The 23561-nt window shown below is 38.7% G+C and overlaps 1 protein-coding gene across 4 annotated transcripts in view; it reads right to left on the bottom strand.

The window, feature by feature from the left end:
• DSC2 (desmocollin 2) overlaps positions 1 to 23501 on the bottom strand; it is a 34082-nt gene extending 10581 nt beyond the window's left edge. The window contains exons 1-11 of one of the 4 annotated variants that reach the window (XM_034652455.1): positions 23014 to 23501; positions 14993 to 15077; positions 13746 to 13945; positions 12689 to 12799; positions 11251 to 11406; positions 8236 to 8380; positions 7131 to 7297; positions 4227 to 4361; positions 3791 to 3976; positions 1614 to 1870; positions 1350 to 1492 (exon numbers count right to left, since the gene is read on the bottom strand). In XM_034652455.1, the coding sequence (XP_034508346.1) occupies positions 1350 to 1492; positions 1614 to 1870; positions 3791 to 3976; positions 4227 to 4361; positions 7131 to 7297; positions 8236 to 8380; positions 11251 to 11406; positions 12689 to 12799; positions 13746 to 13945; positions 14993 to 15077; positions 23014 to 23082 (1654 nt within the window). In that variant the 5' untranslated portion in view covers positions 23083 to 23501. Of the gene's footprint in view, positions 1 to 1349; positions 1493 to 1613; positions 1871 to 3790; positions 3977 to 4226; positions 4362 to 7130; positions 7298 to 8235; positions 8381 to 11250; positions 11407 to 12688; positions 12809 to 13745; positions 13946 to 14992; positions 15078 to 23013 lie in introns of all 4 variants that reach the window. The other 3 variants (XM_034652454.1, XM_034652452.1, XM_034652453.1) reach the window with 3 other exon arrangements.
• Positions 23502 to 23561: the final 60 nt, after the last annotated feature.

The raw sequence follows: 23561 nt of genomic DNA, 5'->3' as shown, positions 1-23561 counted from the left end.
CCTCTGCAACAAAGGAGAATGTAGAATACAATTATATCCCAAATCTCTAATCCCAAATAGTAAATTTATCTGACCTATCAACAAGCCATTTGCCAAGTGCTGTTAAAAATGTAAAAAGAACAAGATTTGATTTTCATGTTATTCTTCTTTTTCACTTGCCTTTGGCCAAAAAGCATGTCCTGACAAAGGGACAAAGGAAGCTAAGGCCTTAAAGGACAGCCTCTAATTAATCAAAGTTAAATTAATTATAATTACAACCTTACTGATTCAATCAATGGATATGAACCATTTCTCATTCATTTACAGAGAACTGAAACACCTAAAATAGCTCCCAAAATCGCTTCTAAACTAATGCTGTAAGCTATAGTATAACAATTTGTTTGCTGTAGTTAGCAGATTTAGTTTATGGATGCGCAAAGGTCAAATGTAGGTTATGCACTAAATGGATCTCATACATAACCACTGTGCTCATATCCCTCTCCATTTTGTAGGACTCACAGATCATTTTACATTTCATATGGTTTTATGGATTCACAGTATTTGCCTTTCTAATTTTATAATATACCGTTAATCATGACTATGATTGTTTTTATATAATGTCCTTAATCAGAATTCTAATCCCCAAGTATATTGAGAGTTTCCCGTAAAAAGATACAACAGGTTTCTAGGAACGCACTATGGAGCAATCAGTATGTCCTCCGTGCAATGAATTTTCCTGCCAAAGTGAGTATTTTAAAAGTCATGACTAGATAAATCGAAGCTAATTTTACTAAAGTAACTTTCCCAATTTTCAATGATTGTTCACTTTTAATGAATTATGGTTTCCAGCATTTCTATTACTAAATTATTTTATAATTACATCAAACTAAGGGTGTTATTAGAAAGCAGGCATGACATTAGGAGAAGGAAGGGAAAAATGAACGGGGGAAATCAGAGCAGGAGACGAACCATGACAGACCATGGACTCCGGGAAACAATCTGACGGTTTCAGAGGGGAGGAGGGTGGGGAATGGGCTAGGCCGATGATGGGTATTAAGGAGGGCATGTATTGCATGGTGCACTGGGTGTTATAAGCAAATAATGAATCATGGAACACTACATCAAAAACTAAGGATGTACTGTATGGTGACTAACATAACATAATAAAAAAGTTAATTTAAAAAAAGTAAAAAAAAAAAGAAAGCAGCCAAGACTTAATAAATTACAGCAAACCTTTTAATTGCTCTATGTCTTCTGGGGAGAAATACATTTTGAGAATATACGCAGCTAATTTCAAATCGATGTTGTTGGTTTAAAAACTGAGGATGTAAGTAGGTGGAAATTGATGGGCTTAAACACAAAGTTCTTACCTTTGTCTGATGCAAGAACTGTGATATTGTATATACCACCTCTGACACTCTCTGCCTCTCTATCCAGGCTTCTGAAAATCGTGATCGATCCTTCGTTTTCATCAACTGTGACCCACCCTTTCGGATCAGTTAATTTCTTATACCTGTTGGGAATGATGAATTAAAATAGCAAACTGTATCATAGGCCAAATTACAATTCTGGCATCAGCACAAGTTATGAATTTTAAAAACATGGTAAATTTGGGGTTAACTGAAACAGGATACCTTATACCGCTGCTACTTCTTGTTTCAGGGTCATACGCCTTATATCCATTGCTCTTTGTTCCCGCTGGCACATTTTCTTTAATTTGAACAGTTTGCACTGCGGGGCTACACTCAGGGCCCTCGTCCTGATTTTTTACATTAACAGTAACTGTTGCTGTGCTCATGACTGATCGTGAACTAGCCTCTTTCGAATACGGAGCTTCATTAACGACACCGATCTGTAGGTTCACCTGTGGTCTTTCTTCATAATTCAGTGGCTACAAAACACAAGGGTGTTGAAAATCAGATCAAGACATTTAAGATTTGGCCATGCTAACTGGCATATATAACTAGTGTTAAGAATAATCAGGAGAGTGGGGCGCCTGGGTGGCACAGCGGTTAAGCGTCTGCCTTCGGCTCAGGGCGTGATCCCGGCGTTCTGGGATCGAGCCCCACGTCAGGCTCCTCCGCTATGAGCCTGCTTCTTCCTCTCCCACTCCCCCTGCCTGTGTTCCCTCTCTTGCTGGCTGTCTCTATCTCTGTCAAATAAATAAATAAAATCTTTAAAAAAAAAAAAAAAAGAATAATCAGGAGAATATTAAATATATACCCAGAAGCCAGGTGGTGGTTGGAGGAGGGGAATGCACCTGATTCCGTATTTGGGTGGGGCCAGAAAAACAAAACAAAACAAAAACTGCTGCTCAACTGTGAGTAATATCAGAGGACCTGATAATGAATTCAAAAAGCATTTAAGGAAGGTGTTTCAAGGTTAACACTTGAGAGATTACTTTAGGAACTCCATACTCTAACCAACATGGTTATTTACTACTCCATTCATTTTGGGACAGCGTATCCTATCCTTCTGAGATGAATAAAATTATTTGTACCTGGTTTGGGGTAGAAAACGTGGGTCAAATTTTACAAAATGTTTTTTAGAGAGGGCAGAGAAGAAAATAGAAAGCTCATGGACGTTACACTTTCCTTTTTTAGCTCTTCCATCCCAGTTACGTTTTAAAGAACTGGTAGTACCAAATTTAATGGAAGGTTTTTACTTTATCTTGCCTGATATGTAGCTGTAATGACATTTCCTGCACAACAGAAATTCTGTCAGGTCCTGGACTTCACAGAGATAAAACTGCTTCTTAGAATACTGAGGATTAGGGCAGGGGTTGGATGAGAAAAGAAAGAGGATTCCAAAGACATTGCTTTGCTGTTTTGAACAGAGAAATTAACCCATAAACTGCAGTTAATTTTCACCATTGCAAGAAAAGGATTTGTCATTTTGATTCATGCTCTTTGTGAACATGTACAAAAGGGAAAATCCACGGACCCAGAAGTTCTTTAACTAGAACATTAAAGATGCACAGAAATAAGACTATGACTGTGTCCAAAGCAGGTGGCTCTATGGGCTAACTGGCTTCTGAATTGGCAGGGAGGTCTTCTGAGATGTTGCAGAAGAGTGTTAGAAGGAGGTTTCACAAGTATTTGCGTCTTTGAATGGTTGAGGATTCCCATTCTCAATCGAGAAAAAAGCTAAGGTTGTAATGTATGCCAGATATAGATGAACAAATTTATAAATGCTGTCCCTGTGGGTCTCACCATTTGGGAAATTCAGGAAATAAGTGGGGGCTCCCTGACCCAGCTATAGAAAGAATAGGCTAGGAAAGTTTGGCGCTGTCCCATGGGCATCAAGGCTGTGTAGGTTTTTGTTGTGTGTTTTTTTTTTTAAGATTTTATTTATTTATTTGACAGAGAGACAGACAGCCAGGGAGAGAGGGAACACAGCAGGGAGTGGGAGAGGAAGAAGCAGTCTCCCAGCGGAGGAGCCTGATGTGGGGCTCGATCCCAGAACGCCGGGATCACACCCTGAGCCGAAGGCAGACACTTAACGACTGAGCCACCCAGGCGCCCCAAGGCTGTGCAGTGTTTTAATTGTTAGGACATGTCAGTTACAAAGTGGATACTACTGAACACACACACACACACATAATATTATTTTAAATACATGACTTTATAAAAGGTTCCCCAATATGAATATACTCATCCCATTATAGATACGGAGAACCCAGCATTTATATTTACTTACGTATCTATTTTATTCCTATATTTACCAGAATTCCCTTCTTTTCTTTAAGCTCTAGTAAGCTAATCTATGATATTATAAGCTACAAATAACTAATTTACCAATTTATTCTTACCTTAACCACACACAGAACTCCTTCATTGGTTTTGGGGTCTGTTACTATTTTAAAATTCCCATTCTCATTGCCCTTTAAAATGGTATAATTCGCTCTCCAATTAGCAGTATTCATTAAATCCTTATCCTCAACAGTAACACGCAAGATTTCCACATCAACTGTATTTTCTTCCACTGATGTCACATACTAAAATCATAAAAACAATAAAAAAGCCTTAATTAGTAACTATCACAAATAGAGCACTGTGGGAAATAAACGTAGTTCTTCTAATTTCCAAGGACTATGTTTACAGGATTTTAAACCCTAAATCCAAATTATTGTCATGTGATTGGGGATACTGCATTTGAAATCATGGGGCAGGCATGGATGGAGTTATGCATGTTTAGCAATTAACACCGGCTTGTACATTTTTCTTTTATTACTATCATGTACTTACAGAAGTACGGGTAAATGTTGGCAAGTTGTCATTTACGTCTCCAATATTGATGATGCAAGTTGAAGTTGTGTGCAAACCGAAATATTGACCATCCATGTCTTGTACTTTTATTTTCAACTGGTATTTATCAATTACCTGAAAAGAAAGAATTTACTTATTGAGTGAAAGCAACATTGTAAATGAGACCTTATTTTTCACTCTGTAATTTTTCTTGCATTAAAAATTTCACTCTGTATTTTTCTTGCATGAAATGTCATAGTTTTCATGTATTGGCAAATGAATAATTTCCTCACACTAGTAATTTCTTATTAATTTTTTAAAAGATTTTATTTATTTATTTAACAGACAACCAGCAAGAGAGGGAACATAGGCAGGGGGAGTGGGAGAGGAAGAAGCAGGCTTCCAGAGGAGGAGCCTGATATGGGGCTCGATCCCAGGACTCTGGGATCACGCCCCGAGCCGAAGGCAGACACTCAACGACTGAGCGACCCAGGCACCCCTTAATTTATGAAAATAGAGTAGATTCCCAAATTTAAAGTGCTACTCTATATAGAATATAGAAAAGCTGGTTTTAGTTTTACTCACCAGAAAGAGAAGCTGTAGCCGTAACACATTTTAAATTGCCTAGCAGTTAATCAAAATCTTTATCTCCTATCCAAAGTACATTCTTAGGTTGGAAAATATATAGCAGTGACTCTTAAATTAGTCTTGAATAATAAAGTAAAATAGCCTCCCATAAGAAAGGCAGATTTTAAATATTTACATTTGTAAAAAGATCTGGAACTGTAATTTTTTTTTTCTCTCTATAGAAAATGTAATCTGGTTCTTAGGGCTTTACATTCATCAGGGATTGTAGAAGGCTCATTGCTAGTTTAAAAAAAATGTGTTTCTGCTCATAATGGTTTCATCTATCATAACTATTGAGGCATGAAAGGATTAAAAGCAACTTTAATACTGACGCCTTCCAGGGGCGCCTGGGTGGCACAGCGGTTAAGCGTCTGCCTTCGGCTCAGGGTGTGATCCCGGCGTTATGGGATTGAGCCCCATGTCAGGCTCTTCTGCTATGAGCCTGCTTCTTCCTCTCCCTCTCCCCCTGCTTGTGTTCCCTCTCTCGCTGGCTGTCTCTATCTCTGTCGAATAAATAAATAAAATCTTTTAAAAAAAAATACTGATGCCTTCTGGATGAATTTTAGGAGCCTTGGGTTCTTTCCTTAACTCTAAAAATAACAAATGTAATCTCTCTGGCAGCTGGAAAAGTCTTTTTAGCTAGGTTATCTCTTCTATAAAATGATGATAATACCTTTTCTATATAATTCACATCTTTTCATAAGACAAAATATGTAAAAAACCATCCTGCCCTTTTACCAAGAACGTTTACCCTTCTCTCAATTCCTTCACTTCTTAAACTATCTTGTCCATTATGTCTTCCCTAAAATAAAACTAAAATTTCTCTTCCTCTATGCTTTTTATACACGATTTTCCTGATGTACTCTTTTCTCATCATCAATCACATATGCAGAGTTGAAAAATACTGGTCTCATTTAAAAACTCATGCTAGTCTACTTTCAAGAAGAGAATACATATTTTGTTTGTAGTGAATTAAGATTTATTCAAAATAATCAACTGGCTGATAAAACAAAGAAAGAAATGAAGGTTGGGGCCTAAATATGAACTTGCAATATCTTCAGATGGAAGAAAAATTATGATGTTTAAAGAGCTTAAGGGGTTGAAGGGAACAGATGACAGCTGGGATCCTGGCATCAGTAAGTGTCCCCAGAGCACGTGGGTAAAAACACTCGGAGACTCCCTTCATTAGTCCAATGTTTTCAACTGACTTATTAGGAGGAGCTACGCAAGACTTGATAAAAGAGGATTTGGTCTATAATCTGCTTTTCCTGAGCACATACATTCCATGAAGAATCCATATAATTTCGGGAGCTATCACTGCAATTTATTTGCTCATTTATTCTGCAAATGATACTGTATTCTTCACTGGTATGTACAGTAAGAACAAATGAATTTATAAGAAGGACATCTATCATTATTCAGAGTACCATATCTGGAAGACGTTATATCTTAATAAAGTGAATCTGTCACTTCAAGGAACACAGCTATTTGTTGTCAATGATAAATTGGAGTTTCAAACAAAAATGAGACTTCTGGAAAACTTTTATCAACCACTGTGATATCAATGGAGGTGAGAAGGTGACTTTTTTCCTATATTGCTTAATGACATGTGTTAATCTATGAAAGATTTACATAACTCAGGGAACCACTATTTTCCAAATGGTCAACACATGATGTTACAAAATTATACATGGATAAATTGTCCAGAGTACAAGATACACCGATGGGTTTTAATATAACAGAGTATGAGCTCCTTGATAAGGCTTTAGAGTGCGCATTTATGAAACTAACATATATGAAACAAAACTTGTCAAGTTTTGGTGTAGCATCAAAGGAGTAGCCACAATGATCTGAAATTACTATTAAAATACTCCTCTCTTTTGTAACTTCGTATCATGTTGGATTTTCTTTATATACTTTATCTAAAGCTACATATTTTAACAAACTGAATGCAGTAGGAGATAGGAGAATCTACCAGTCTTATATTAGGCCAGGTTTTAAAGAGACTTGGAAAAATGCGTTATAGTGTCATTTTCAGTAAATTATTAAGGAAACTTGACTTTGTAAAACATACATTTCAAGAGAGAAAAATTAGCAGTTCAAAATTAGCACACTGCAAGGTTAGTGACCTCCATCAGCATACTTACGAACTTTTCTAAACTTAGATTCACAACATGCTTTTCACAAACACATCTACCGGTGCTCCACAGAGACCTATACAGATATGATTCAGTGGCGATGTGATAATCAGGTTTCGTCCGCTGACATTTAGGTTACCTCTCTGTCTAGCTGAGATGAGGACGTGGTGATCACGCCTGTAGTCGGATGCATGGAAAAGAGCGTGGGGTACGCGGGCAACTGCTCGATGATGGAGTACTTGAGACGCGTGTGCATCGTGTCAGGTTCGTCCTTGTCAGTTGCACATACCTGTCCCACAGTAGAACCTACATATTGAAAAATCCTCCTTAATTTCCAAAACGTCTACATTTTCTACTTTCCCTTTATTTCATTCCTTTCCATCTACCTCAAAAAGATTTGGGGCCACTTAATTATATGGCAGAGCAATAGTTTTTATGTGTTTGCAGACTTCTATATGAAGTATCATTTTTAAAAGTTCCCAGCATTCTAACAATTGGGAAATAAATAGTATTTACTGTATTTACTGTATACTTTTATAAATGTTGATAAAAACCATCCACTGCCTATGTATTTGTAGACTAAAGAATTCTAACTACTCTTTATCCTTTTTCAATTTGTAAGTCTGCCTTTAAATTGATCAAATAGTCAAAAATGTGTCCAAAACTCTTGGTTTAGTTAGATCTTTCTGGAAGACTCAAGAACTGCCTACTGACTTCCAGCTGATAGGGTCCATTGACATAAGATTGAGAAAACCTTTGTACTACTCTCAATGACGTTTATGATTGCTCAAAGTACTGTCAATCATTTAATCAGTATGGAATATCAGTAGATCTCTTCAAGGCTAAGATTTCAATTGCTCAAAGACTTACTCTTTCTAGAATGTGTTCTCTTAAAAGTATTTCTTTTATCTCACATAGGAAGTAATTGAGTAATTTCTCTAGTTTTCAGGCACTAGGCTGGGCATTCCAGGTGTATGATGCATCATTTAATCTTCACAACAATCTCGCATATTAATAACCCATTTTACAGATACGGAAACTAAGGTCTGTCAGGACTAGGAAACTTGCCCAGGGTCACAGCACACAGCTAGTGAAAGGCAGAGCAAAATTCCACCCACAGCAACCCTGATTGGCAAGTCCCCTGTTCTGGTCGGTGGAATATGCTGCCTCCCAATGGTTACACTGAAATTCAATTTATGAATTAAAACATTAAGTTGCCAAACATTGTTAAGGTAGGTACGCACCAACTCTGCAATTTTCAGAAACTGTAAAAACGTAAGTTGTTTCTGTAAAAATTGGGTAGTTATCATTTTCATCCTCAATTCTGATTACCAGGGGCAGTGGAAGCTCTGGAGTATACCCATCTGGAGTTGTGGCGAAGGCAATTAGCTGTGAAGAGTCAAATAAGGAAAAAAGCAAAATTAAAATTTGGTTCCAATTTCCGTTGGCTTTAATTTGGAGACTGTTCAGCATTGCAGTGTGAGTTTCACCATTTGTTATTGTTTGATGATGCGGACATAACTTTAATGACACAGAAGGTGGTTAATCTCATGGTATACTACAACATTTTATGTTTATCTAATATAATAACATAAATAATTTTGGTTTCTTTACTAGTGGTCTGTTGTTAATGAGTGTAACAGCTTTTATTATTATTTCCCCAGAACAGTCTTGAAGATTATTTTGTGGGATTTGTTTTGTTTTGTTTTATAAAGTTTTTTCTTTTAATCCCAGTTGTTAACATAGAGTTATTATTAGTTTCAGGTGTACAATACAGTGATTCAACACTTCCATACAACAGCCGGTGCTCATCACAAGAGCACTCCTTAGTCCCCATCCCCTATTTTTCCCATCCCTCTACCCACTTCCCCTCTGGTAACCATCAGTTTGTTCTCTATAGTTAAGAGTCTGTTTCTTGGTCTGCCTCTCTCTATTTTTCCCTTTGCATGTTCGTTTTGTTTCTTAAATTCCACAACGAGTGAAATTATATGGTATTTGTATTTCTCTGACTGATTTATTTCACTTAGCATAATACTCTGTAGCTCCATCCATGGCATTGCAATGGCAAGATTTCATTCTTTTTTATGGTTGAATAATATTCCACTGCATATATACACCACTCTTCTTTATTCATTCATCTATCAGTGGACACTTGGGCTGCTTCCATAATTTGGCTATTGTAAATAATGCTGCTATACACATAGGGGTGCTTGTATCTTTTTGAATTAGTGCTTTTGTATTTTTTGGGTAAATGCCAAACAGTGTGATTACTGGATTGTAGGGTAGTTCTATTTTTAACTTTGTGAGGACTCCCCATACTGTTTTCCACAGTGGCTGCACCAGTTTGCATTCCCATCAACAGTGCAAGAGAGTTCAGGGCGCCTGGGTGGTTCTGTCAGTTAAGCATCTGACTTCAGCTCAGGTCATGACCTCTGGGTCATGAGATGTGATCTCAGGGTCACATTGAGCCCTGCCCCGGAGGCCTCTGGCTCAGCAGGTAATCCACTTCTCCCTCTCTCTCTGCCCCTCCCCCCAACTCATGCCCGCTCACTCTCTCTCTCTCTCAAATAAATATATAAAATAAAATCTCTCACTAAAAGAAATGCAAGAGCCTTTTCATGGTTTCAGGTCTCACATTTAATCCATTTTGAGTTTATTTTTGTGTATGGTGTAAGCAAGTGTTCCAGTTTCATTCTTTTCATTCTTTTGCATGTAGCTGACCAGTTTCCCAACACCATTTGTTGCAGAGACTGTCTTTTTCCCATTCCCAATTCATTCCTCCTTTGGTGAAGATTAATTGACCATATAATTGTGAGCTTATTTCTGGGTTTTCTATCCTATTCCATTAATATAGGTCTCTATTTTTATGCCAGTACCATACTGTTTTGATCAGTACAGCTCTGTTTATCTTTTTTAAAAAGATATTATTTATTTATGTATTTGAGAGAGAGAGAGAGAGGGAGCACAAACAGGGGGAGGGGCAGAGGGAGAAGCAGACTCCCCGCTGAGCAGGGAACCCGATGCAGGGCTCCATCCCAGGCCCCTGGGGTCGTGACCTGAGCTGAAGGCAGATGCTTAACCGACTGAGCCACCAGGTGCCTTTTATTTTTAAAGATTTTATTTTTTTTAGGTAATCTCTACATCCAACATTGGCTCAAACTCACAACCCTGAGATCAAGAGTCACACGTTTCACCAAATGAGCCAGCCAGGCGCCCCCCTTAGTAGAGCTCTGTAATGTAACTTGAAGTCTGGAATTTTTGTTTTTATTTTTCAAGACTGCTTGGCTATTCAGGGTCTTTTGTGGTTCTATACAAGTTTTAGGATTGTTTGTTCTAGTTCTGTGAAAAAGGCTGTTGGTATTTTGATAAGGATTGCATTAAATCTATAGATTGTTTTGCATATATGGGCATTTTACCAATATTCGTTCTTCCAATCCATGAGCCTGGAATATCTTTCCATCTATTATTTTGTTTTGTTTGAAAGTTTCCAGTGCATGGGTTTTAAATACCACTCTCTGGATCTTCATTAACTTTGGATTCTTAAGATGCCAAATTCCCCAGTGCAGTTAACTAGAATATTATCTTATATTCTACTAATTAGAATTTCATGCATATTGGCAGTTATATTTAGATAATTCTCTTCATGAGAACTTTTTACTTTAAAAAAGGAAAGTCAGAAACAGGACAAATGCACGGCTATAAATTGTGTGTGGAATGCAATTTCTTTCTTTTAATTTTATAATATGAATTTCAATTCCAATTTTTCTCATAACAGCTCTCAGAGAATGCAAACATCACAGGTACTTAGAAGGCCAACTTGTAGCAATTCCAAACCTAAATATTCGATTCTGGGGATGCCTGGGTGGCTCAGTTGGTTAGTGTCTGGCTCTTGGTTTCAGCTCAGGTCATGATCTCAGGGTCACGAGTTCAAGCCCTGTATCAGGCTCCCTGCTCAGCACACAGTCTGCTTGAGATTCTTTCCCTCTCCCTCCCTCTCTGCCCCACTCCCCAGTCAGGCATGCTCTCTCTATATATAAAATAAATTTAAAAAAAAAAAGGTAAAACTATCATACAAGACCAATCTAAGAATCTAATGCTCTTTATTCTATAAAGCTCTTTTTGCTTCAAGTCTGTGCTACTAGATGGAGCCAGAGCATAGACAAGCTCAGAGAACAGAAAAAGGTAAACAAATTGAGAATGGGAGATGAAACAGCCAAGCTTAATAATTACTAATACAATATGTAAACTTCAGACTTTACCTCAAAAGAGTCATACTCCTCACGATCTACAGCCCGAGTACAGTACAGGTTTCCAGTGTCTCTCTCTACGTAAAATAAATTCTTAGGTTCTCGGTCCACCCCAGGTCCTCTTATGGAATAGTATATAGTGTAGTTTTGTGCAGTGTCAGATTGAATCTAGAAAATAGATATTATATACATAAGAGACAAATTTTTAATTCAGCAAAACTTTCATCTCTATATACTTATGCAATCATATTGCCATTTTTGTTGCAATAAATATTTGCTCCCTTTAATTTATTATCATGTATGAATAAAAGACAGCAATAGAATAAAGCAGCCCAATAACTGAGAAATTTCAAGAGCAAACATGAGGAAAACAATGCAGAAGTGTCTTAGTTTTCCAGAATAACTGAGAAATACTTTAAAGGTTAAATGTACCTATGTGGACCAAACATTTAAGACTTTAACTGTCTGAGTAAACAAAGTATTCTGAGTATGAAAAATTACCCTTTTGTCAATTTTTTAAGCTTGAATTTTTATTATACATCACATAACATTTGAGACGCTGGGTTTAAAGTTACTATCTACAGGCAAAACCATGGGAAATGCTTTCCTTAATTAGTTTCTGTTATCTGTCGGCATCTTTTTTTATTATAGAAGGTGAGGTGAAAGGGGCCGTGGAAATGAGTGAGAAAAGAAATGATGTAATATCCTGGCAAGTGTGATATTCTGGTACTTGATTCAAAAAGCAATTTTTTTTTCAAGTTTTTTTGATCCTCTTAGTAAGATCTTGACTATAAGTCAGGATGACTAACAGCTATTTTCAAATGATTTCTTTCCCTACTTTAATACGCTCTTCTCTCAACTGTATTAAATTTATTGGTGGGATATAAAGGAGAGTTATCTTACAAATTTCAAGAACTGAGAGAAAAGAAACCCAAGTCAAGGACTGAATGGTCATAGCAATGGAGAGTGGAAGAAGGCAAGATTTGCTGGGGTTGCTACTAAATTTAAAAAGAGAGAAAATGTGGCTCCAGTGTGATTTAAGTAGTAGATTTGGGGATAAACAATAGAAACGATGTATATGTCTTTTGCCCTTCACGGCATTTGTCCTGGCATCAGCAATTTCATCTATTATGGAAGACGTTTTGGGGTTTTTAGACTATGCCGACGGGACATGCTGGCTCGTATGAAAATTCATTAAGGAACCATGTGTTTGAGAGTGCTAGATGGGTTTTACAATTTCATAAATGGACTTTGCGTGACTAAAACTGCAAAAATGTGTATGCTGGTATAAAGATATCTATTTGTACCCAGTTATCGAAACATACAATACACATATTCACTCATGTACTCATACAAAATGTTTTTAAGATAACTGCATATTCATTGTCCAAATTTAAAAAAGAAAAATGGAGACCATAAACTTTCACAGTGAAAGGAAAGTAAATTGTACCTGTTGAAGAAAAAGTGGGAAAGGACCCAAGGAATTCTCTAGCATTGAACAAGGAATAGGAGCCCATCTTCTCTTGGCACGTCTTAGAACTTTTTCTTTAGAATGCCTCTTCTTTAGTACCTCAATTTAGAACACAGGAAAAAAATAATAAAGTCCATATTACTTTATTCACAAACATTGACACTCTGACACATTTCTCAGGAAGATTAACTGGAAAGGTGTAAGACCATGGTGGAAAACCAAACTAAATGTCAACACTGCAAAAAGATAACAAAGAAATAGCGGTCCTAACTGTTATCACATCAATCCTTTTGAGAAAATAATTTGGTATGAATATGGAAGAAAGAGAGATGGAATTGGAAGCCTAGAAGCAAAATTAAAAAACCAAAAATAAAACCAACAATGTTACTGTTGCCATATTGCCATGCAAAACCATGGGAGGAGAGAGACGCAAAGATAAAGTGAGTGACCTTGTAAATCCAGCATATGCACCTTGCACTCACCAGCAACTAGGGAGAGCCAGGAGCCAACAGAGAGATCTGTGTCAGAACGAGGAGAGAAAAATGGTGGTAACTCTCAAGCTGCTGCAGTGAATAATGGCTGATGGTTGAATAGAAATCATCTGGATCTTTGGTGTCAGAGTCCAATAAGCACGCATGAGGTTCCTCAACCTAAAATAGTCACCTACTTTTTTAAGACTACCAATTATGCTGTCTAAGATATGTATAGACCTCCAGAGACAGAGTTTCAAAATTTATTTTGGAAATCTATTCTACAGGAAAGATTAAGAAATGCTTCTTTGTGTCTAATCTCAAGTTGTCATGCTGCAGCCTCCCAATTTCTCTGTTTATGTCCCAAATGAAAAGCAATTACAACCTAGAATAACTCATGAGGCAAAACTTTTTTTCCACCATTTGAACACTGCTAAGTTGCATGACGGTTTCCATTCTTCATCAAGCTGAACTATCCCACATCCTCTCTGATTCCACCTCTTCCCTGATAATGTTACACCTGCAGAAAACAATTCATTACACTTCATTTTTATAGTCTGGTGTACCTTTGTTTGATGCTGTAAAAGAACAAGTATTTTCTTTTCTTCTTGGTTCTCAGTGTCGTAAAGTAATATGGTAAAACTTCTCTCCTCTGAGGACAGAAGAACAGCATTTGTTGTATAGACAGAACCATCTTCTAAAATTTGGAAATCAGGATCACTTGAATGAATTAGATTTGCAGATTGAAAGCACTCCTTCAGGTTAACTGTAGAAAATATACACAGCAATCGTTTGTAAGGTAAAACAAAATAATATATAGTATTAACAGCAATCTATGTATTTGGGGGTGGGGAGACAAAAATTACACTGACACTTGTAAATGCTGCATTTTTAAGAGTACATATGAAACTATATGGTTAATTAAATTGTGCATAAACACATATATCACTTCTAATACCTACTTTATATCTGTTTAAAAAAGAGACATTTGTCCTAAAACAAACGCATGTGAGTTCCAGTGTTTTATGTGTAAACCAACACCAAAAGAAGTTTTTCTTTATTAACTGAAATTAGCGGTAGAGGAACACATGAGAACTTAAGTTAAACAGAATCTAGAAAATTAATCAGCAGTTATTAAATTAAAATATTTAACTCTTTCCATCTATTGTTAGAGTCATTATATTCTGTGTTCTCACTGGTCTGCTCTTTCCTTGTATGTTTATGTGAAAAAAATTAATTGATAAGGGGCTCTTGAGTGGCTCAGTTGGTTTAACGTGGGACTCTGGATTTCAGCTCAGGTCATGATCTCAGGGTTGTGGGATCCATGCTGAGTGTAGCCTTCCTCGGATTCTCTCTCTCCCTCTGCCCCCACCTCTGCTTTCTCTCTCTCTCTCTCTCTCAAAAAAAGTAATAATAATTGATAAGAAGCAATTTGTAGAAATATTTTTGTAAAATACCAAACTGTTTAATGGTTAAAATCCAAAAACAATACCTTTAAACTCAAGAAATAGATTCAATACTATTTCTCAATTTCATAAAAGTACGTTATAACATATACCATCACACCCAGGTAGTATGAATATTAATAATTATTTATTACTCAAACTAAACCTTTTTATCTACTTCATTTAATCATATTTTTCAATAAAGGACAATATTTCTTTTACTGGAATGACATTATGTGTATTACAAATTATAATGTATTATATGAGTTTTAACTATTAATTCCAATGCAGCTATCCTTCTAAAAATTACACTAATTTTACAAGACCATACCAAATAAGATTTATTACACATTTTAGCAGTTTCTTACCTCTACCAACAAATTTCTCAGCATCTAGTTGGGAGGGAACATGTAATATGACTTTTCTGCAGGCATCACAGGTGAATGTTAAGATCTAAAACATCAAATCAGTATTATGCATTAGAAAAGATCCTTTTAATCTCTACATAGTTTATACAAATTAGAAATTGGTATAATTATAAATTAGTTTATACAACTAGCAGAATAAAATTTAAAAACATACACTGCAGTAGAAATCAGAACAAAATTGTATGGAGAGGAAGAATAAAACAAAAGACCAAGAGTCACGGCTCCCCCCTTCACAAAGCACATAAACTCCAAGAATTCCTTTCCCTCTTGGGTTCTGTTTCCTATTCTGCAAAAAGGACGTAATAGTACACTCACTAGCTAATGTAGGGAGTATCTTGAGGAACGAATGACAACCAATGTGAGAGCACTAAAAACCTGGGTAGGCAGCACAGGTATGTGAATAGGAAAAACAACCAAAACCAAATTTACAGAGTCAGCAAAGTGTTTCAATTCATAGTCAATTGCCTATGAACTATGGTACCAAATCAATATCTTAAGCAAAAACCCAAAGCTTTAAAGAGAAGCATCCACTCATTTCACGGAGCGACTGGGAGATTATCTATGACCCCACACAAACAAGCACATAACTTTGAAATATGAATTTATTTTGAAGGTGCATCTTCTCACAAGTGACCAGTAAGGTCATTTTACAAAATATTTCACTTAAAATTTTTGAAATGAGTTAGTGATTTATGGTAACAAATTCCAATACAATATATATTTGAACACAGTGAAATGTAATTCTGTTCTTTCTAAAACTGTATAATGCATGCTTCTGAAAGATTCACCATTCTATAGTTTTGCAAAGGCTTTTGACCAAAAGCAAGAGGGCTGACTAGCACTGACACTGTATTTACAAAGTCTATAAACACAAATTAAAATAATCAAAATTTGGATTAAAATTTGTGTTTCTAATACACATTTTTATTTCCACTACACATGCCAACATACATTTAATTAATCAATTTAAATTATATAGGAAGGATCAGGCAAGGCAGTGATTACATGTCATGTGGAAAGTAGGGCGGAAGAGACTATTTGGATTGGAAATTAAAAGATGAGAAGAATGTTCACTGGCTGCATCGTCTTAGAACAGGAGTAAAATGAGACGTGCGAGGAGTCCAACTCAAGGTGGTTGAAAGCATGCATCTACTTCTTCGGTCAACCAGCATTTACTGGTTGCTTACTACGTACAAGGCAGTTGCTTACTACGTACAAGGCAGTTGCTAACTACGTACAAGGCAGTTGCTTACTACGTACAAGGCAGTTGCTAACTACGTACAAGGCAGTGTTCAGCAGTGAACACGCAAAGTCCTCGACCTCACAGAGATTACCTTATAGTGAGAGGTAAAAAAACAAACACACAAAAGTCATATAATGCCAAGAGATAAATGTTATGAGAAAAATAAAGCAGGGAGAAAAGGTGACAAAGGGAAGACCAGAGGCCTGAACAAAATGAGGAAGCAAACCAGTTCACTGGGAAAGAGTCTTCCAGGTGGAAGAAAAACCAGAACAAAGACCCTGGAAGAGGATTTTACCTGGTGTGTGAGAGGAACCAAAAGGCAGTCATGGTAGGAAAACACAGTGAGGGAAGAGTGATACAAGAGGATATTAAAGGGACAGTCATGGGCATATCACATATGGTCTAAAAGACCATAGTAGGAGTGTAGCTTTTATTCTGAGCACAGAGAAGCAACCATAGGTTTAGAAGCTGTGGAGTGACATAATGTGGTGAGCATTTACACAGACTTATTCTGGTGGCCCTGTGAGAACAGCCTACATACAGGAGCACTTGGGCAGCTCAGCCAGTTAAGCGGCTGCCTTTGGCTCAGGTCATGATCCCAAGGTCCTGGGATCAATCCCCACATCGGCCTCCTTGGCTTCTCCCTCTGCCTGCCGCTCCCCCTGCTTGCACGCGCGCTCTCTCTCTCACTCGCTCTCTGACAAGCAAATAAAATATTTTTTAAAGAGAGAGAGAACAGACTATACAGAGAAGCAAGAGTGCGAGCAAGACCGGTTGGGAGGTTCAGCAGAAATGTATGAGAGGGAGGATGGTGCCCTGGACTAAGGTGAAAAGAGCAGAGAAGTTGAAAAATGGCTGGATTAATTCAACACTTTAGAGAACAGTATCCTGGACATCCATTCATTCATGCATTTAACTAATATTTACTGAATGTCAACTATGTACCAGACACAGAGCAGTAAACACGATTCTCACGCAACATTCAATTCAAGGGTGAGACAGTCATCATTTCAATAAAGTAGGACAAACGCTCGAGAGGTACAGGGTGCTATAGGACAGCAGGCGGGACCAGCCTCGCGCAAGAGCTGGGCGAGGTCACCTGGAGAGTGGCTGTACGTTAGCCACGTGAACAGGAGGCAGAGCTTCTATGTTCCAAAGACAGAAACGGCGTATGGGAAGCCCAGAGATGACACAGGTCTGAAAACAAAATCTTGAAAGGCTGATGCTCACCGCACAGGAGGGACAAAGTGTAAAATGGATGCAGGGGTGCCTGGCTGGCTCAGTCGGTAGAGCATGTGACTCTTGAACTCGGGGTTGTAAGTTCGAGCCCCACTTTGGGTGTAGAGATTACTTAAAAATAAAACCTTACAGGGCGCCTGGGTGGCTCAGTTGTTAAGCGTCTGCCTTTGGCTCAGGGCGTGATCCCAGCATTCTGGGATCAAGCCCCACATCAGGCTCCTACACTGGGAGCCTGCTTCTTCCTCTCCCACTCACCCTGCTTGTGTTCCCTCTCTCGCTGGCTGTCTCTCTGTCAAATAAATAAAATCTTTATAAATAAATAAATAAATAAATAAATAAAACCTTATAAAAGAAATAAAAGAAAATGGATTCAGAGAAGTAGGTGTAGGGTAGATTCTGAACGGTGTTAACAAAATTTCTGGATCTTTTTTCCCCTATGGATAATAAGAAACTGAAGATTTGCTTTAAGTGGATAAATGACATAAGCAGCTTCCTACTGGAATAAGGTGAGTCTGAGCAGTGTGGAGAACGGATCAAGGGAGTAATTTTCATTTCCAATAACGGCAGCTAGGTCATTCAGGGGGAAAAAATGCCAAAACGAAAAATGATGGATATGTTTTTTTGTTAACCGTCCTAACCCATCTAGCAAAGAATTGCTGGGCAGAGACAGAGATCAAGTTCACAGAGTGGTAATCAGACACCACTTCTGATCTGAAAAAACTAGCCTCTGGTTGTCTGGCCTCAATAAAACAGACGAAAATCAAAACACAGGCCTGCCTAAGATCTAAAAGAAAGGCTGTCCACATTAATCTGGGACCCCAAAAGTAAAGCCTTCACTGTAGAGGGATCCTGAAGCAAACTCGTCCTTGAATGGATTTGTGATCTACATTCACATTACTCGCTTGGTCTGAGAACGGTAAGCCAAGCCACTGATTAGTTTAAAGAAGGCCTGGCATGTAATCACCACCATAGGTGCTGAAAGACATTTCACCAAATTCAATAACGATCCTTAGATTACAAAAAAAAAAAAAAGTCCCCCAAGGGAGTTAATAAGTACTTCTTCAATATTTTTTTATTATTTATTATTTATTAATTATTTTTAAATCATATTATGTTATAATCACAACATCTACAGGAAAGCATTAGCAGCAGCCCCACTAAACTCAGAAACATAGACTTTTCAAGGTCATCATTTACAGTTAACATTACATTAAAATATATCAGGCAAGAGGGAAATGTTAGATGACATATGGATTGGAAAGGAAGAAGTAAAAAAAAAAATCTCTATTTGCATTTGATATGACTACCTGAAAACTCAAAGAAATCAACTAATAAATTACTATGAATCAATAAGAAAATTTCAGTAAGGGAGCAGCAGAAACAACCATTAAAATACAGAAATCTTAGTCTTTATACACATAAATACAAGTTAAATAATATAATGAAAAGGAAGGAATCATTTTCAAAAGCAATAAGAAGTTCAAAGGCCAAGGAGTAAACTTAACAAGAAACATGTAAAGCCTACTTGAGAAAAATCTGAAAACACTTCTGAAGGACAGGAAGGTAGACTCACACAAAAAGAAAGATATATCATTATTGTGGATAGAAAAAAAATCAGTATAAATATATCAATTTCCACTAAGTTAAATTATAAATTTCATGATGTTAATAAAAATCTTAACAGTATTTTTTCTGGAACTAGACATGCCGATTTAAAAGGTCAGAAGGAAAAATAATTAACTAAGAATAGATAGGAAAATTATGAAAAAGAAAAGCAATGATCGGATATTAGACCTAACATATTTAAAAATTCTATGAAGTCTCAATAATTAAAACTGTGGTGTTATATATGAATAGGCAGAAACACATTATGCATAAAAATTGGAAATGAAGAAGTAAAACAGTTTCTATTTGCATGTTATAACTGTATACAGTCCATAAATGCTGTAACTTTGTTTCATTCACCAACAATTTATAGTTCCTATTTTGCCTCATTCTTCCCCATGCCGTGTGTTGTCAAACTTCTGGATGTTTGCCAAATGAGGAACATGTCATTGCAGTTTAACTACATCTTTTCTTATTATGAGTGAGGCTAAAATATTTTTATGGGCCATTTTTATTACTTTATGGGACTTTTTCATATCCATGTTCATGTTAGACTATTTGATTTATAAGACTCTTTACATACTTGTAGATAAGCCTTTTAAAATATGATCTGCAATTTTTTTCCAATTTGTTACCTCTGACTTTGCTTATAATATTTTTGTGTATTTTATGATGTGGTTTGTGCTTTTTGCCATGCACAAAGTGTGTGTGTACCTTAATATAATTGATTTATATTATTTCTAATATTTATAATATATTTATATTAATGGTTATAATTTGATATAATTGGTTTTCTCAACATTAATAAATGGCTTTTGAAATCTAAGCCACGTGAACCACAGATAGGCCTTCTTGACTCCAAACTTAAATAGGAATCCATCATGTTTTCTTCTATTAACTGTATGGTATATGTTACATTTAAACCTTTCACCCGTTTGGACTTTTCTGTGTTCTGCACGAGTTATGGGTTCGATCTTATCTTTTGCTAAATGACTGCCTAGATCATGTAGTCTCATACTATATACATATCATATCATATCATAAAATAACATATCATACCATATAATATAGTATAACATGCTATATAATATATAATACAGTATATTATATTTAGTATACTTAGTATACTATACTTAGTATAGTACTATACTACTATATATATATATATATATATATATATCCTCAATGATGTGATATGCCATCCATTATAAAATAGCTTTCCATCTCGTCATGTACAATCTTTATGGAGGGGTGAAGGAGCTGATAATATCGACCAAAAGTACAGAGTCACTTATACTTTTATCCGGCAATCCCATTTCTGGTAATCTATTCTACTCTATTCATACACCTGCACATACATGAAATGACATATATACACAAGTTTATTCACTATGACATTATTTGTAATAGCAAAAAGTAATAGCAGAGGTGATGGACAGAAGCAGAAATATCCATAAGATATTTCTGAATGTAGATTTAATGGGACTTAATGATGGATTTGGGGAGGGGAGCAGTGAGGAAGAAAAAGCAAACAGCTTCCAGACATCCTACCTGAGCAACAAGGTGTATGGCGGTGTCATTCACGGAAATACAGGATATGAGAAGAAAAGCAACATTGTTTGAGAAGATAATAACTGCTGTGTCCCACCTCATACTAGGCAGAAATAAAGACTTATTGTTCAATGAAAACATCGCAACTAACAAAATAAATTTCGTATAAGGAGGCACCTGTATGATATTTCACGGACAGGACCTAGAACAGGGGAGTCTGATTCTGAGTAGTCAGGAACAGGAAGGTCAAAAGAAAAAAGGGGAGTGAATTTCAATAAAGGCACAAGCTGCAGGGTAGAATTGTATAAGGCACGGTTGATATTTAGCAATGGAGATCCCTTATGACCTTAGAGAGGGAGCAGCCTCATTAGGTGTTTAAGTAGAAACCAGAGTTCAGTGGTTAAGACACGTGTGGGTAAGGCACTATTAGGAAGCAGGGAGAAGCTGATTTGTGGAATGGTGATGGATTAATTGGGTGCATAGAAAGGAGGAAATGTAAAGGGTGTTCCCCCAGTGAATAGGAATTATTCACTCTTAATAATATCTTCTACTCAAATGCTCTTTACACATCCATCACACTTGAGGCTCACAAGCGCAAGAACCACCTGAGGCTGGCAGGACTTTGCCCCGACATGCACACACGAACACCAGAACAACTAGAAGAACTCACACCACGCCTTCCAGCTAGAATGTAGCAGGATGAGGGGTGCAGCCAGAGCCAGAGCTTTTTTTCTATTTATCCCACTTCTGGCCAGTCCACCTCTGAAGCTAAGAAAAGTCACCTTTAGTTTATTCACTTCATCGCCTTTCTTCTAGAAAGGATCTGAGATCACATATAAAGTTCTGTGTGTAAGTATACGCAAAGCAATGCTATTTATTGCCTATACCTATTACTGTCCATGCTTAATTACCCCTTTTCCTTCAAAGAACAATGGCCAGTGGTTTAAAAAGAAGCGGCAACTTTATTAGGGATCTAACCAAGTCATTTCTTTGTCATCAACTACATGTTGTAACCGTTATTTATTCCATTCTTGGTTTTCTCAACTGTAAACTATTCATCGCTGCGCACTTGGCCCTTTCTATGATACTAATGTGGCCTGGGAATTTAAGAGTTTGAAGTCCATAGAACTCTTAGAGAAAGACATTGTAATGACAGCACTACAATTTCATGACTTAAAAATTTAAGGATTTCACTGTAAACTAACAGCTGTTGAGAAGTGAAATTACCCAAATATTTCATGCCCCCCAGCTCCAGCACTCCCAGAAGGAATCTTCCTGCTGCCTGTTCTCCAGGTTTGTCCCCTTGTCCTTCAGGGACTTGAGCTCCAGCACCTGGGGCTCCACGAGAAAGGACACTACCGGGTTGAGCACTTTCTGGCACCTGGTCTATTTAATTTTTCTCTTCCTAGGGACTCAGGAAGTCCAGTCTGGGAAACCTCTGATCCCAAACTCTCCCAGGGGCTGTCCATTGGCACTGAATTCCTGTACCTTCTGCCTCCCCCGGCCATGGAATGCCAGGCTTTTCTGCCTGGGAGGGGAACCGTCCGTCCCCAGATAAAGCCACCCCTTTTCACTCTCAGGTTTGGGTGGGTGAGGTCATTGCTACTGTGTTCTTTAAAGTGGTTAAGAAGTTAGAGCGAGAGTGCATAGGAGAAGAATCCAGAAGCCTCTGTGCACCAGAGATCCGGGCGAACATTTCCCTAAAGATTAAAGGGGTGGCAACCGCACACAGTGACAAACACTGGGAACTATACAGAGGGTCACCTAAGGCCCGCCCCTCTACCGTTTCCGGGCGCGAGTGTCGAGACCACTCCTCTACACACATGCACACATGCACACACACAGGCACTGAGAGCAGCCCCCGGAAAGGTGCGTCGTCCTCCCTCCGACCCAAGGGCGAGCACTTTCCGTCGCGTCCGCCTGGCGTTCCCCTTAGCCGTGGCCGGAACGGGGCACCGAGGCAGTAGCAGACCGCACCTTCCCCGGGAACGGCAGAGGCACGGAGGAGCCGCGCTCCCCGCTCGTCCCCAGAGGCCACAGTTTTGGATGGGCGTCTGCTGGCGTCTGCGTCTCTGTCTGCCTGCGCTGATTACATCTACGATGACACCCTTCTCCTCTCCTTCGGGAGCGCGGCGCCCAGGTCGCGAACCTCTTTCTGGCAACCTTCCCCCATTCCAACAACTCCACTCGTTCAACCGGCCGGCGACCCATTAACCTCCGCTTTGCCCGCCACCCCACCCCCCACCCCGCACCTCTGCTCCCAGAATTTCCCCTGGCGCCCCATCCCGCGGAGCCCGCCCCCGGGAGCCGGCCGGCCACTCACCGTGAGGGTCAGCAGCAGTTGCCGGCAGAGGGCTCCGCTCCGGGAGCGTGTGGGGCGCGCGGGCGCCATGGGAGCACTCTGGGACGGGTCGCCGGAGAGGCGGCCGGAGGCCGGGGTGGGAAGGCTCGGCGGGGCCAAAGGCCGCGGCCGGAATGCAGTCTGGGCCGCCGCGCAGGGCGAGTGCGAGGCACAGGTGGCGGCGCGCAGGGGAGAGGCGCTTTTCCTCTGGCTTTCTCTGAAGCGCCTGCCTCGCACCCAAGGGGCTTTTCCTCCGGCCGAGGGTGGGGCTCCAGGCGCGTCCGAAAGACACCGATCGGCCCCTCCTTGGTATTTTCTCAAGTCCTCATTTCTTTAAGAGCGCAACAGGTGGGAACACCCTCTCGCCGCCACCCTTTTACCTGCGCTAGGTGTTTCTCAGCCCCGGACGCCACCTATATGCCCCATCTCGCCCCCCCGCCCCGGTGTCCGCCTGGAAGATTAGCAGCTGGCCCTGCCCAGCAGAAGCCCTGACTGTACGAAGACTCACTCGCCGGGCGCGGCGGGCCGCG

This window comes from Ailuropoda melanoleuca, unplaced genomic scaffold (assembly GCF_002007445.2).
Source record: "Ailuropoda melanoleuca isolate Jingjing unplaced genomic scaffold, ASM200744v2 unplaced-scaffold6034, whole genome shotgun sequence".
Lineage (NCBI taxonomy): Eukaryota > Metazoa > Chordata > Mammalia > Carnivora > Ursidae > Ailuropoda > Ailuropoda melanoleuca.
Note: the sequence above shows the minus strand (reverse complement) of the source record. Positions and strands in the feature narration are given on the sequence as shown.